This window comes from Hippopotamus amphibius, chromosome 7 (genome assembly GCF_030028045.1).
Source record: "Hippopotamus amphibius kiboko isolate mHipAmp2 chromosome 7, mHipAmp2.hap2, whole genome shotgun sequence".
Taxonomy (NCBI): domain Eukaryota; kingdom Metazoa; phylum Chordata; class Mammalia; order Artiodactyla; family Hippopotamidae; genus Hippopotamus; species Hippopotamus amphibius.
The window spans coordinates 17,474,572-17,491,083 of record NC_080192.1 but is presented as its reverse complement, the minus strand read 5'-3'; the positions used below and the strand labels follow the sequence as shown (position 1 = coordinate 17,491,083).

General features: G+C 47.0%; 1 protein-coding gene across 2 annotated transcripts in view; it reads left to right on the top strand.

The window, feature by feature from the left end:
* CHST11 (carbohydrate sulfotransferase 11) overlaps window positions 1-14,099 on the top strand; it is a 259,972-nt gene extending 245,873 nt beyond the window's left edge. For both annotated transcript variants that reach the window (XM_057742974.1, XM_057742973.1), the window contains exon 3: window positions 12,700-14,099. In XM_057742974.1, the coding sequence (XP_057598957.1) occupies window positions 12,700-13,554 (855 nt within the window). In that variant the 3' untranslated portion in view covers window positions 13,555-14,099. The remainder of the gene's footprint in view (window positions 1-12,699) is intronic.
* Window positions 14,100-16,512: the final 2,413 nt, after the last annotated feature.

Genomic DNA, 16,512 nt, shown 5'->3' with positions numbered 1-16,512 from the left:
GAAATTGCTCTTTAGACCTCCAACTTGCTTAACAACTGCCCGTCCAAGTTGCCCCCCATTGCTTCTACCCATCTCCGATGTCAGTGAGCTACTGAATCGCCGTGAGCCAGGCGTTCTGCACAGATGACAAATGTGTTAGATGTTAACTGCAGAACCTGTTTATGTAAAAGTGATGGCTGATGAGCAGTTTTCACAATGGGACACGGGGCCACCAATCTCGGAATCGGCCGGGTAGCATCACCCTGAGGCAGCCGTCAGGAGCCGGTACCCAGGACAGCCAGACCCACTGAGTGCGAATTTCTCCAGGTGGTGTCTCGGAATTCACACGTCACCAGACGCCCACTCTGATTCTTACATACACTCAGGACGGAGGAGTGCTGTGAGGCAGAGAAAGGCAGGGTCATATGCTCGCTATACTGCCAGCCACTTCTGAACCTACCCTCTGCAATATTTATGATGATAAAGAGAAGTACCGTTTACTGAGTGCCTGCTCTGTGTCTGCTCAAGTGCTTTCCTTGTAAGGTCTCATTGAATCCTCTAAACAACGCTGAGCAGGAAATACTATTGTTGTCCCCATTTTACAGACTGGGAAACTAAGACCTGAAGAGGTCAAGGGATTTGGACAAAATAAGAGTAGTAGAACATTCCGGTAAGTCTAGGAGGAGAATCAGAAAGAGAACCAAGGAGGGAGAGACGAAGGAGAAGCTGGGGTGGGGGTGGGGGGGGGGTCATAACCCCCTGCCTCAGAAGGGCATTACCCATGTGAGTGGGGTGCCGTCGGCCAGCGTGGCTGGGAGAGGGGTGAGCCATTTGAGGCTCCGCAGTGGAACCCTCCCCCCACCTCCTGCCAGCAGTGACTTCCGGGGGTCCCACAGCACCCGTCAGCAGGTGCGCATTCCACCTGCCCTCTGACTGCCGCTTTCCCAGGAAACGCAGCCTCCTGAGCAGTGTGGGAGTCACATCCCTTCCCCACCATTGTCCCTGTTCCGGGCCCCCATTCATCGGACGCCGGTCCAGCTTGGCAGCAGCTCCATTCCTGTCCCTGAGCTCCTCCCGCACCCTGCCCAGGCCTCCGGAAGCCCAAACAGCTGATCTGAGATGGAAATGAGCCCCCTGGAGCCGCACCTGGTCAGGCTGAAAGGGAGCCCTTGGCACCAGCACCCTCTCGAGCGATTCTCCTCCTGCTTCCTGGCTTCACCCTTCGGGTGGAAAGTGCCAGTTTCCCCCCCTCATCAAAGGCTACTGCAGGCATCCTGAGCCCATTTCCCGCCACTACCGAGCACCCCAGCTGCTTGTCTCTTGGCCTCAGGCCTCTGGGCTGATACTAAGCTCTTGCATTGAAGCTGCAGGATCTTTGCCAAGATCCCTCCGTGGGAAGATGGGCTGGGGCTGCAGATTTAGGCACCAGGAAGCCCAAGCAGCCTCATCAGCCATTCTGTGGCCTTTAGCATCCTTGTCACCCCCAAGTCATTCATTCATGCCTGCATGCATCAGTTCATTCATTCATTCAACAAAGCTTTGAGTGTCTAGTGCGTGCCAGGCATCAAGGACACGAGAATGAACAAAAAGTAGAAAGTACCCGCCCTCTTGGAGTTTACGTTCTAGAAGGGAGAGACACACAAAATGAGTAGATTGTGATGAGAGTGTTAGAAGGAGGTATCACAAAGAAAAGTGGGGTGGGGAGAGCTCAGGTTCCAGTGGTGTCTCTTAATAACCACTGCTGATTGTCAGCTTTCCTAATTGCATTCTGGAACTTCTGCAGCCTGGCCTGTTCCACCTGAGTTGTTGTTTTTTCCCCCTCAATTGCTTATGGTTTGGTTACCTGAGCAGGGCAGCTGGGTGGGAGGCAATGGTGGTAGGTGCAGCTCAGAACAGCCCTTTCCAAGAGAGCACCTCAGTACTAGTCTCACTGTCCTCAAACGTCTGGGTGAGGACGCCCAACGGGTGGCCCTCAAGCAAACCCAGCTCAAACAAGTTAAAAAAATATTTAAACACCATTAAAAATTGTTTTTTAAATTGTCGCGAATATTTGAGAATGCAGATTACACATAAAATCGGGTTTTCTGGCTCCTCTTGAGAAATTGAAACATCCTAAAAGACCAGGTCCCCATTCCCGCATCACAACATGAGCAAGGTTTAAGTGGCGTCTCCCACCTTCGGTGGCCCAGGGACTCCCTGCTGGTTCTCGGAGGACATCTGAGTTTGTGACCCTAACCCAGGTCACCAAATTGAAACCCTACATACAAAAGAAGTACCTTAACCCTCTGCTTGCTTGTTTCTGCCCTCAAAGTGCAGCTTTGAGGTTAAAATGCAGCTCAGAGCCTTAGTTCACCTGTAGCCAGGTCAGCTGAGCCTGGCTGGGGGGCTGCATCCAGAGGCCAGAGCTGGGCCCTCCGTCACCTAAGGGCTCTGCAGCCCTGCCTCACCTTCCAGAGCTCAAAATGCTTCCCATCCGTTGCTCCTTTTCCTTCTTTTTCCTTTGGGACGGTAAAAAAAAGCTCCTGTGGAGATTCAGTCCTTATAATTAAACAGGTGATTCCCTAGTAACAAGTTGAAATCCTAAGAAACCAATTTCTTGAGGCAACCATATACGAGAAAAAGACCATCTCTTCAGGGGATTTCCCTGGTGGTCCAGTGGTTAGGACTCCACGCTTCCAATGCACGGGGCATGGGTTCAATCCCTGATCAGGGAACTATGATCCCACATGCTGCACAGTGCAGCCAAAAAATTAAAAATAAACTAATTTTTTTTAAATTTTAAATTCAGCAAGTGGTGTTGAGAAAGTTGGAGAGCCACATGTAATTCAGTGAAGTTAGAACACACCCTCTCACCATACACAAAAATAAACTCAGGATGACTTAAAGACTTAAACATGAGACATGACACCATAAAACTCCTAGAAGAAAACATAGACAAAGGATTCTGACCTAAATCCTACCAATGTTTTCTTAAGTCAGGCTCCCAAGGCAAAAGAAATAAAAGCAAAAATGAACAAATGGGACCTCATCAAACTTACAAGCTTTTGCACAGCAAAGGAAACCATAAACAAAAGACAACCTACAGAATGGGAGAAAATATTTGCAAACAGTGTGACCAAGGCCTTCATTTCCAAAATATACAAACAGCTCATACAACTCAACAACAAAAAAACAAACAACCCAATCCAAAAATGATCAGAAGACCTAGAGACATTTCTCCAAAGAAGAAATACAGATAGCCAATAGGCACATGCAAAGATGCTCAACACTGCTAATTATTAGAGAAATGCAGCTCAAAACTACAATGAGGTACCTACTGCCTCACACCCAGTCAGAATGGTCATCGTTAAAAAGTCTACAAATAACCAATGCTAGAGAGGGTGTGGAGAAAAGGGAACCCTCCTACACTGTTGGTGAGAATGTAAATTGGCACAACCACTATGGAAAACAGTATGGCGGTTCCTTAAAAAACTTAAAACTATCATGTGATCCAAAAATCGCACTCCTGGGTATATATCCAGACAAAATTATAATTCAAAAAGATACATGCACCCGTATGTTCATAGCAGCACTATTCATAATAGCCAAGACATGGAAACAACCTAAATGTCTTATCAACAGATGAATGGATAAGGAAGATGTGGTACATATACAATGGAATATTACTCAGCCATAAAAAAAGAATGAAATAATGCCATTTGCAGCAACGTGGATGTAACTAGAGATTATCATACTAAGTGAAGTAAGTCAGAAAAAGAAAGACAAATACCATATGATATCTCTTAAATGTGGAACACGACACAAATGAACCTATCTATGAAACACAATCAGAATTACAGACATAGAGAACAGACTGGTGGTTGCCGAGGGGGAGGGGGGAAGGATCGAGTGGGAGGTTGGGGTTAGCAGATGTAAGTTTTTATAGAGAGAATGGATAAAGAACAGGGTCTTACTGTATAGCACAGAGAACTATATTCAATATACTATGATAAACCATAATGGGAAAGAATATTTTAAAAGAATGTGTATAGATATATGTATAACTGAATCACTTTGCTGTACAGCAGTAATTAACACATTGTAAATCAACTATACTTCAATTAAAAAAAAAAGATAAAAAGAAACCAATTTCCTTGGCAATGTTAATGTCAGTTAGTATGTAATCACTTCTTTCCTAAACCCTTTTTAAATTTTGCAACAGGTTCAGACTAGCTTCTTTCTTTAAAGGCTCAATATTTTTCTCCTTTCTTTTCTAAACATAAAAGTTTTTAAGCATCATAGAATTCCTAGTGGTTCTCTGAGGATACAGCCAAAGAATTGTGGTTTTCTAGACCTTTGATCTCTGGCCCTACAGGATGGAAAGCCCCTAGTTTCAAATCTGAAGACCAGGAAGGTGAAATTTGCCCAAGATCACACAGGTCTTTGCTCAAAGTCCCCTCCGTGCTTTAGTTTATACCTGCTGGCATCGGAGCCTCTAAGATAGTGGTCCCCAACTGGGCAGCTTCTGAATCCCCAGGGGGCTGGCCATACCCCTGGGGTGGGCCCCGGGCCTCAGTAGTATTTAAAGCTCCCCTGTGAGCTGCCGGGATGGAGACCATGGCTCTAGCAGCTGCCCTGGAGATGGGAATTCCCGGCGGGGGGTGGGGGGTGGCCTGCAGATCCTGGGAGGCTGCACAGTGCCAGGGGCTCGGAATACAGGCTGTCTGGATTTGAACACCAGCCTCAGTTCCTAGCTCCCTGATCTTGAGCAAGTTACTCATTCCCCCTGCACCTCAGTTTTCTCACCCATACATTGGGAGTACTGATGCTGCGTATCCCATAGAGTGAGGGTTAACATGCTGGTGCAGAGTGGGTGCTCAAGAAATGGCAGCGAGTGTAAACGTGGGCTTCTTTTTTGCTGTGGATGTGGTTTCTTCAGAGATTCCTCATGACTGGTCTTTTTCACGAGACTTTAGGAATTTCTATACCAGAAGGAAATATAATAAAATCATAGCAAATCAGATCACCAGGTTTTCCTCTCCCTCCCCCAATTCTAAAATCAACAGAATGATGGCAGTGCTCCCGAGATCCTCGAAGAGGTCTTGTATTAGGATTTTCAAGTGGAGACTCTGAGGCTGGGCCCAAGCAGACAGTCTATAATGGCCGATTCTGCCACCCCCACCCGCTTGATGCTTTTACATTTGCCTCTTTCTCTGGGCTTCCAGTCCTCTGCGTCTCCTCCCCCCAGGGCAGTAAAATGGACCAGCTGCTCCTCCTTCAGTTTGGGTTCTTATGTCTGAAAGAAATTGTAAACACCACAAAAGATGTTTTAATTTAAGGGAAACCAGCTTTCCTTCCTTTTAAGATGAAACATAGTAAAGTTTTAAAGACTTTTTCAAACAGTCCCTAAATTTGGTACTTCAACTAATTACACTTGCCTTTTTTAAATGTCCGAATTAAAAATAGACATCTAAATGAGAACGCAGGACACAGCCCAGAGCCTGTAGCCATGTTCACGGTTTCCTAGAATCAGCCTTCCTCTGACCTAATTTATACTCTGGGGAGATCAAAGGGAAGTAAGGGGAGTCGAGGCTGGAGCTAGACCTAGGAGTCGCCTGGCAGCAGACGACGAACTTGGCTCTGTGGTTTGTAATTAAGAATAGCTATGAACTGGTGAAAGATGTTAGATTACAGTCCTTTCCTCACAGGAGAAAGATGTGGTTCTCAAAGTGTGGTCCTCAGGCCAGCAGCATCAGCGTGACCTGGTGTCATGGGCCGAATTGTGCCCCACCCCCAGTATTCATATATTGAAGTCCCGACCCCCCGTACCTCAGAATGTAACCCGATTTGGAGACAGGGCCTTCAAAGAGATGACTGCATTAAATTGCAGCCGTTAGGGTGGGCCCTGGTCCAGTAGGACTGGTGCCCTTATAAGAGGTAAAGATGCACAGAAGGACGACCATGTGAAAAGGCAGTTAGAACGCAGACATTTACAAGCCAAGGAGAGAGGCCTCAGAGGAAACCAGCCCTGCCTCCACCTCCAGGACGTGGAGAAAATCCATTTCTGCTGCTTAAGCCACTCAGTCTGTGGTATTTTGTTATGGCAGCCCTAGCAAACTGACAACCTGAAACTTGCTAGAAATGCAAATTCTCAGGCCCAGTCCCAGACCTACTGAATTGGAAACTCAGGGTGGAACCCAGAAGACTGTGTTTTAACAAGCCCTCCAGGGGACTGCCTTGCAAGCTCAAGGTTGAGAACCATTCACATGAAGTATTGGTAATACCTGGCGAGAGCCAGCCCAGAAGAAGATGACACGTGGTTAGACGTACGGGTTGGTCTGCTGAATATGAACTTCCTGGGACTTCTGTGGTGGCACAGTAATTAAGAATCCACCTGCCATTGCAGGGGACACAGGTTCGATCCCTGATCCAGGAAGATCCCACATGCCCCAGAGCAACTAAGCCCGTGTGCCACAACTACTGACCCCAAGAGCCACAGCTACTGAAGCCTGTGCACCTAGAGCCTGTGCTCCACGAGAGAAGCCACAGCACTGAGAAGCCCTCGCACCACAACGAAGAGTAGCCCCTGCTCATCGCAACTAGAGAAAAGCCTGCGCACAACAACGAAGACCCAATGCAAACAAAAATAAAAAATAAAATAGATAAACTTTCTTTTAGTGGGCTCTGGAGACGTCCCAGTGGGGTCTTTAAGTGGCACAGTGTGTAAAAGTGCTCTGTGAATGCTGAAGTGCCCTGTGGTTATAGGTGGTAGTGACGCATAATACTAGTATCTGGTGAAGAAAGTGACCCTCTGAAGGTTCCAACATGGGCACACTGAATCCAAGAATCTCTCTCCACGACCGAAATTGCTGAGTCCCTTAAGATTGTCTACATTTTCTGCCCCGAGCAATTGGAATGCTTCTCTCTCCTGAAGACAAAAGCAAGATTTAATCACATTTCCCCTTTTGTCCCTGCTACTGGAAGCCCGCCACCAAAGGAGATCCTTAATCGTAGCTCTCTTAGAATATTTGTTCTTTCCTATTTCAGTTTTATACTGCACATATGTCCTTTGTTGTGATCTCTTCAAATACCTTTGATACAGGACAAAAGAAGAGGGGAGAGAAAGGGAATGAAAAAGGAAAGAGATTGATCTCACAGTTCAGATAATTATCAGAACAACAAGCCCTCTTTGTAAAATTGATACAACGTGGCTGGAGAAGACAGATGTTTTCTTTCCGTGACAAGGGAGTGAGCTGTTCCCAAGGAGTACTCTTCACTCCCTCCTCTTCCTGATGTCCCATAGCTCTCAGTCCCCTGGATAGATGTGAAATTGATACTCAGGGAACCCCTTAGCTGCTGAAGAGCTGAGACCATTACACAAGCTCCTGTGAAGCTTGCTTGGGGACAAGTGTGGAAGTGACATGACCAGATCTGCATTTTCTTTAAGGTTACAAATCGCTGTTTACTTGGTTACAATTTCTAACATGCTGTTGGTGCTAATAACAAAAATGGAGATATCTGGAACAGCCCCGGCCCGCATCCGAAATCTCTCCTGCCTCATCCTGGCCGCGGGGATGAAGCATTCCTCTCTTCCCTCTGATCTGTCCAAGGCTGCCCTTAATCCAGGTTTCTTAAACCAGGGTTCAAGGGGTCCACACATATAGCTCTCAGGGATCTGAGTTCTGCCTGAGAATCGCATTAATTTTATATTTTCATTTTGTATCCTTACTTGTATTTTTGAAAAAGTTAAAGCATTTCTGGATGATTGGAGCCTAGCCTACTAACCTAGTCCTCCTATGTGAAATTACGGCACGTGTGTTCATTGATGGTCTTGGTGGTACCGTGTAACTCCATTTTTATTGTCTTGGGCTCATTAGAAATGGGCAGAGACAGAAAGTATATAAATGATGCACTTGGACCAAGTAAAGGTCAAGTGATATTCCAGGGTGCTGGATTTTACAGTAACTAGAAATGAGAAAGTGGTGGAAAGGTTGAGCAGCACATAGAGGAGTAATGCCACACTGTGGAGAGCCTATCTCGGCACAGACAGCAAGGACCCTGTATGTTTCAAGCAGGGCTTTGGTTCCAGTAAAACAGCGTCATCCATCTGGTTAATGGTGTTCATTTGAATGTTTCCGTTTGTTTTGGTCTTGTCTACCTAGTTTTATATTCGTGCATATTTTAGTACCATTATACTTTTAATAAGTTAAATCAACACTAGCCTGAAATAATGTTAAAATAAAAACAAAATATTTTGTTAAAAAAAAAAAAATCAACACTTAGAGGCCTGGATGAATGTCTTCCGCTGAGAAGGGATTGAGACTCTGTCTCAGGATTGAGACTATGCGTATTCTCTTGATCTCTGCCCCAGGGTCCTCTAGAGGGAAATTGTGCTGCCTCATTGCAGCAGGTGCACCATTTGCCACCTAAACTACCATGGAGAAGGAGGAAATGGAAGAGAAAGAGACCACAAAAACCACATCTCAAAGCCCCTTTGAGTTATTTTCTGTCTCTGCATTTGGACATAAAATGACACTGTGGTATTGTTTCCATTTTTCATGGCTTTGTGGTCCTGAGTGCAGTATGAACTGAATGCCACCTCCCCAGGGATTCAGACAGCCAGAAAATTGTCTCCAACTGAAAAAAGCTGGGGGGGGAGAAGGAGGCCCCCTTGTTTCTCTGCTCATTTAGCAATGTATTGCCTTCAAAACTGTCCAGTAGTGATTCAAATGGGCAAAATTGATGGGCCCTTTTCCCCTCCTAGTCCTAGTTCCCTTAGGACAGTTCTGGTTTGGGTTTGGTTTTTGAAGTGGCCTGAATGCTCTTCTTAAGGTGATGAATACCTTTGCTCAGAAATCAGGACATGCAGAAGTCAGAGTTTTAGCATTCACACTAAATATTAATTGAACTCCATGACCTAGGGGTGGCCTGCCATAAAAATACAGAGCTGGTGAAATTTGTCTTTGAGATTTCTAGCCTTCTTTTTCGGATTTCTTGTTTTTCTTCTTTCATAAAGAATGCATACGTGTTAACTGCCTTCAGTGTGTTATACCCTGTCCAAATTCTGAACTAGACTTGATCTTATTGTCTAAATGCTGAAACAAACTTTTTATGTGATTTAACCAACACCCCTGCAGGCGAGGTGGCAGTATTCCCATTTTGCAAATAATAGAACTGAGGCTTAAAAAGTTAAGGGTCTTGCCCGAACCTAGGTCTTCTGATTTCAGATCTTACCCACTTTCTACTTAGTGCTCTAATACCCTTTCCTTATTCTGCTATGTAAAAATATTATCTTATATAATGTTACCTTCTCTTACACATTTATATTTTATATCAATGTGCTCCAACTTATGGGCTGAAGGCTTGGCTCTCATATGAGTTCCCTAGGACTGCCATAACAAAGTATCCCAAACTCGGTGGCTTAAAATAACAGGAATTTCTTCTCTTACAGCTCTAGAGGCTAGAAGTCAAAAATCAAGGTGCCATCAGGGCCACGTGCTCTCTGATGGCGGTAGGGGTACACCCTTCCTTGCCCTCCCCCGCTTCGGGTTGTTCCTGATGATCCTTGACATCTCTTAGCTAGCAGATGCATCACTCCAACCTCTGCCATCACATGGCCTTCTCTATGTGTGTCTCTGTACTCTCTCCTCACAGTGATACTGGTCATTGGACTAGGACCCACCTTAACTCAGTATGACTTCAGTTTAACTAATTGCATTCGCAGCAACAACAACAACAACAAAAACACCCTGTTTCCAAATAGGGTCACATTCTGAGGTCCCCCCTGAATTTTGGGGGATCACTATTACAGCCTCTATTTAAGAACATTCTGACATCTATGAACAACTGGAAAGTTTCTTTAGCTGCAGAGGGGCCTTCCTCCTTGCGTATCAAGTTTCCCTGATTTATTAAGTCATTCATTCATTCACTCAACAAATACTTAGAGACCATCTACTGTGTGACTGGCACTTTTGCAAGCACTGGAGATACGGCCATGGGAAGACAAAGTTCACACTTCATGGTACTTGCATTCGACAGGGAGAACCTTACGCCTCTGTGGTGTGAAGGTGGGGCCGCAAAGGGCGGGAACTAATCAGAGCAAGTCACAGCCAGCCGGAGCCAAGGGGCTGGAGAAACAGACTCGACTTCTTGATGGGAAGAGTGACAATGTAGGATTGCAGAGGGGAATGACCATCAAGACAGCAGTAGCAACTCCTTTGAGATTCCCACCCCCACCCCCCCCCACCGCCCCATTGCTTATGAGACTAAAGTAGCAAGAGAATCTCCAGGTTGCTCATGGCATTTTCAGAACATCAGCACTCTGCCTTGGTTTGCTTCCTTCCCTTGAGTGTGGACATTTCCAGTGGTGAGAGCATCTAGTTCAGAGAACTGCTGGGAAGATGAAAGATAATGTATTTAAATAAGCTGTGAGGGTGCCTGACACAGGTTGTCTCACACCGGCTGCATGATCACCAGAGCCAGCACCACCCGTTGTCATGGGAACCATGAGAGGAGACAGACACAGAGCCCTAAAGCGGGATGTAATGACTTCTCTCCAGTGGCCACCAGGACATCCCTCAGGTCCCCCATAAACTCATCCGTGTTCTACACTTAAACCCATCCCAATTGCCCTGTGCACATTCTAGAATGTGTTACACAGATTGTGGTTCAGGAGTGGAAATGTAAGGCCAGCTTCTTGGGTCCCACCCAGGCCCTTGACTCTCCTGACTTGGCTGTGCAGGTGGCTTGGTGGTGGTGGAAGTTCACAGATCCCTCTGCGTTCCCTACTGTAGGCCACCCACAGTCCAGCCTAGAGGGGGCAGTGGCTTTGAGTCCCTGTGAATCAGGTGGTCGCCCAACTTGAGAAAACCAAGCATGAAGGAGACGGGGCAGTTGTGCTGTAAAGGATGCTCAGTGCAGAGGGGGTTTAGAGGAGGGAACGATTCTTCCGCTTGTGTGGCAGGGGAGTGTGTTGGGCCTTCGTGCACTGTCCAGTTTGTACCAGCAGAAATGGGGAGGGAAGAATCCCAAACAGGAGTGGTCGGGCCCAGAGGGAAAAGAGCGAATCACTGGTTTCTCTTCAGTTCTAAAGGGGGGAGGAACGGGAATGAGGCAGGAAACGTAGGCTGGTGCTGGACTGTCGAGGACCTCAGAAGACACGTGTAAGGATGGGGACCCCACTCATTCCGGGGTCAGGGAGGCAACCACGTCATCTGCAGAGTGGCTCTTCCATGGTGCTCAGTTTCTCTACAACTTTAATCATAATTAATATTAATATCTTTTATATTTAAAAGAAGAGCCACATGGCACATTCAGGAGGGTAGATGGGGGCATGGCATTAAGCCAGACAACAAGAGGGTGTCACCACTCCACTGAAAGTCTCTGAGTCTCTGGGGTTGGGGACCAAGATGCCAGCACACCAGGGCAGTGTGGCCTTGTGCTGCCTATTCTAGATGGACTGTGAGGACTAGTTCAGACTGGGAGTGAATGGCCTTTGGGGAGAAGCTTTTGCTCGTGGAATTCGGAGGAGCACACACATTTTCCCTTTGGCCTCGACTGATGCTGCCAGCTCTCTGGCCTGGCGCCTCTAAGACGGTGAGCCCTTTGGGAAAGGCTTGTACCTCCCAGGGGTGCTGGGCAGAGTGCCTTGTACATTATGAGGTCTGGACACATGTTTGAATGGCTGGATCCATGGTTGAATATAGAAGAAAGGAAAAGCTCAGAGATAATAATGTAAATACCCATATATTTTGGTTCCAAGTGATATAACCCAGACTTAAACTGCTTTTTGCACCAGAGCAGATGTATTGACTAACGTAACGAAAGCCCAGATGTTGGGGGTCTGGTTGCAACAACTTATGGACCTTGGTATTCAGATGATGTCACTGGGAATACACCCCCTTGTCTTTCTGCTCATCTTTCCTCTGTTCCCTTCATTCCCAGTCTGGTTCTCCCTGCATGGTGGCCCTCCTCCCTGTCGCCAAGCTCCAGGCTGCCTTCTCTCAGCTCAGCAGCTCGAGAGGCAAGGGATTGAGAATGAAGGAAGGCAGGTTCCCAGAGGAAAATCAAGGCACTGATCTTGAGGAAGCAGAAAGCAATAGATGTCCACAGTGACAGGCTTGTAGAAAAATGGGATCCCCTTGCTTTGACATAGATCACCCAAATGCCAGAACCCCATGCTTCCTCCCTGCTTCAATCACGAAGACTGGAGGACTGGATGTCAGATTAGAGTGGAAAGTGGGCAGCTTTGGTTGCCAGACAGACCTGAGTTTGAATACTGACTCTTACTGTGTAATCACTAGCTAGTAACTTAACCTCTCTGAACCTCAGTTCCCTTTTCTTTCCAGCTGGACTGTCAGCTCCGTGAGGGCAGGTACCTTGTACTTTTTCATTGCTGCACCCCCAGTGCCTAGCAGCATGCTACCTGGCACAGTAGCGGGTATTTGATATTGTTAAATAAATCAACAACGGTTCACGTTTGTCGTTCGGAGAAAAGGAAAAGTGCCCACGCGAAGCTCGCGTACCATGCCAGGCGCGTAGAGGGTGATGGGTGAGCTACAGAGGAACACAGAACCAAAACAGCCTCGACAGCTGATGGAAAACTGGACATGGAGGCAGGCCATTTAGGGTGTCAGTGGCTGCCTTGGGGGCCCGCACTGGCCATCGTGCTTGTGGACGTGGCCCAGTGTAAACATCCCGCCCGAGTACTGAGTTCTTATCCCTCTTGTGTCCCCTCTGCAGCTGGAGCTCTCCAACACGGCCGTCCTGCACCAGATGCGGCGGGACCAGGTCACAGACACATGCCGGGCCAACAGCGCCATGAGCCGCAAGCGGCGGGTGCTCACCCCCAACGACCTGAAGCACCTGGTGGTGGATGAGGACCACGAGCTCATCTACTGCTACGTGCCCAAGGTGGCGTGCACCAACTGGAAGCGGCTCATGATGGTCCTGACCGGGCGGGGCAAGTACAGCGACCCCATGGAGATCCCGGCCAACGAGGCGCACGTCTCGGCCAACCTGAAGACCCTGAACCAGTACAGCATCCCTGAGATCAACCACCGCTTGAAAAGCTACATGAAGTTCCTGTTCGTGCGGGAGCCCTTCGAGAGGCTGGTGTCCGCCTACCGGAACAAGTTCACGCAGAAGTACAACACCTCCTTCCACAAGCGCTACGGCACCAAGATCATCAAGCGGCAGCGCAAGAACGCCACGCAGGAGGCCCTGCGCAAGGGCGACGATGTCAAGTTCGAGGAGTTCGTGGCCTATCTCATCGACCCGCACACCCAGCGCGAGGAGCCCTTCAACGAACACTGGCAGACTGTCTACTCCCTCTGCCACCCGTGCCACATCCACTATGACCTCGTGGGCAAGTACGAGACGCTGGAGGAGGATTCCAACTACGTCCTGCAGCTGGCAGGCGTGGGCAGCTACCTGAGGTTCCCCACCTACGCCAAGTCCACGAGAACTACTGATGAAATGACCACAGAGTTCTTCCAGAACATCAGCTCAGAGCACCAAACGCAGCTGTACGAAGTCTACAAACTCGATTTTTTAATGTTCAATTACTCAGTGCCAAGCTACCTGAAATTGGAATGAAGGGTGGGGGTGGGGAGAGGAGAAAGAATCGTGCTTTTTAATTTAAGATTTTTATTTGTCAAAAGAATTATATGGATATTGGGTTATTTTGTAAATTAATATTTCTTTGGGGAGGATGCTGCGAGCAGCATAGTGGGAATTATTTAAAATCCTTAGTAGGGACGGACGGCTGTCTTTGCAGGGGACTAGGATGGGTGTCCTTGTTTTTCAGACGTGAATCCCGCAACACTGTCTCAGAGGTTTCTTTGTGTTCTGGTGAATTCCATGAATTGCGCATCCCGTAAAGTTCTAATTAATGTTATTTATAGTTATTTAAACATGGTCTCTGTGTAGATTTCTTTTTGTGGCAGCAAGACTCTACTGTCTTTGCGGAAGAAATCTACGTTTTGTTCTGTGCTTGCAGCAGCTCATGGGGGGGCATGAATGTTCTCCTTACTAACCTTAGCTCAGAGCGTCACTGTGATAACAACCATTGTGCTGTCTGTTGATGCCACCACCATCCTTGAAATTCTGCTAGAAATAAATAGAAAGAGGCATCTTTGCAAGGGACTGACTCCAAACCGATTTCAGTCGACCCAAACGTTCCTCGCACTAAAGAGAAGTGATTTTTTTTTTTTTTTTAAACACAAGGATAAAGCTGATTGTAGCTGTTTCCCCACCACCACCAGAAATAGCAACCTGGTCGAATAGGCTTTTCTACAGAAGTTTTTAACTGGCAGTGCCAGTTGTGATGAAGGTGAAGTGGCTGTTGCTTTACATTCAACAAGTATTTATTAAGCAAGTACTATGTGCTAGGCCTGATTCTAGACCCTGCGGATAGAGCATTGAACAAAACCAATAGTCTTGGCCCTCAAGAAGCTTTACATGGACACAGAGTATCCAGCTTGACAATTAGCTAACCCCTGATAGTCATGGACTTAGCATGAAGTTTGGACTATTCACAAACAACCCCAGAAGGTTCAGGATCCCTACAAATTTGCATTTTTCTATGGCCCAAATTTACAAACCACGTGCTTGGAGCAGGCCACCTAACTTGGTAAGCAGTCCAAGCTCATTGCCCAACATAAGAGATGACAAAAATGTTTCCTATCATGTGCCCACTCGAATGTATTGGTAGTATCTGCCTTTAAGCTCCGGAACAGATTTGCCAGGCATGGCATGGAAGAGTGCTGTGACTGATTAGTGATGGGAAGTGAGGGAAGGCGAATATTTGCCAACTGCCTCTTCCTGTCATTTCCAGCCCGGCATTCAGGTCTCCACCTAAAAGGGTTGTTTTCTGCTCTTTGCACTGTAAAAGATTAAAATTTTGTGGCAGGACTCACACAGTAAAGGATTTGCAATGGCCCGGCACTTCCACTCCGTGCGCAGGTCAGAGGCGGACTCTTTGTACACATGTGCACAGGCATACCCCTCGCAAGTCCTCCAGAGGCCAAGGATCCATCGGCGCCTTTGTGACCACCAGCAGTGAGCAGCAAGGACAGCCTTCTGTGGCGGTAACCCACACCCCTTGCCTCTGGAAGGCTGGAAACATTCCATTCCCTGTTCCTTGCTAGTTAGCATCTGCATGCGCTTCTCATTTCCGATGCCTCCATTGAAGTTTGAGCCACATCCCTCTTACAGCCAGTGACTGAGTGGGTAGCAGATACTGTATATAATAGTTCTCATAATAGGGGGTGGGGTGGGATGGGGTGTGAGTAAGGTTTGCTTTTTGTTTTTGATGCAGTGTGTAGCGCAGAGGTGAGAAGAATATTCTAAACAAACAAACAAAATGAATAATTTATTCACAGAAACTATTACAGTTGTATTGTAAAGCTCACCGCCAGCTCCGTGGGCAGCAGCTGCCCTGTCTCACCGAGGAAATTATTTTATTGAATGTGAGTGAGGTGTGCGCTGGAGAGGGTGGCCGAAGCTATTTATAAAATGTTGTGTACCTTTTTCCAGGCTCTCTCTGCTTTGTGAAGAGCACGGTGACTATACCCTTGATGGACAGAGATGTATGCAATGTGTTTTACCAAGGAGAGTGACAGACTTCAGCTGTCCCTGGAATTATCCCTGGACCCTATTTCCAGGCAGGGGAGGGACACTGTCCTCAGAAACAAAGCGTCTGCTAATGAAAGAGATTTCTGGCATTTCCTGATAATGTGCTTCAGAGAACACAGGTTCTCCCCAGACACAAGTTGGTGTGATGCAAATTAAGGGTTTTGTAGTCAGATATCCTTGGGAAACAAAGCTAAGTCCATTTCCTTTCTGCAGGACTTTTCAGAGCCTTGAATGTGTGTTGTGTGTTGTGAATTCCCAAGAGCATCACTTATTGAGTTGGTGGCATTTCCTGACCTTCTGTGAACAGGATCCTCTGTTTTGCAGATCATCTCACAGAGCTAGTGTTCCACCGAATATTCTTTGGTTAGGTTGCTTTAGCACATCTGAAGTCTTCAAGGATAAAAACTGCTTCCCTGACCCTCCCTTCCAAAAACAAAACAGAACAGCAATAAAACAGCACCACAGTCTCCACCTGGTTTACAGCAACGAAGGTAGTTTATCAAATGAATTCAACTTTTGCTTAAGTGCAATAATTCTAATCCTGGATATTACATGGGCCACAATTCCCTCCCTCCCAAAGGGAGTGGAGCAGAGCCTTGGGTGGTACGGACAGAAGGAAGGAGAGGGAGGGACACAAAGGCTCAGCTGGTCCCCCTAGTGTTTGAGCCTAACTTTGCTCAGTGCAGACCGAGAGCTCAAACCTTGATGAGTGCTCCTTCAGTTTTACAGTTTGGAATTGTTCCCTGTGTCCTTTTTGTGTTTTAAGTGGAAATTCACGTATGTTTCCCGAGTTTTGCGTTTCCGCATCTTGTTTGTCTTTGATCAGCTGTGATGCCTTCTTTCATCCATCTTCTCGCTCTAGTGGGAAAGAGTGTCCTTCAGGGGACAATACTGCAATATGGTTAGGCAACGAAGGGC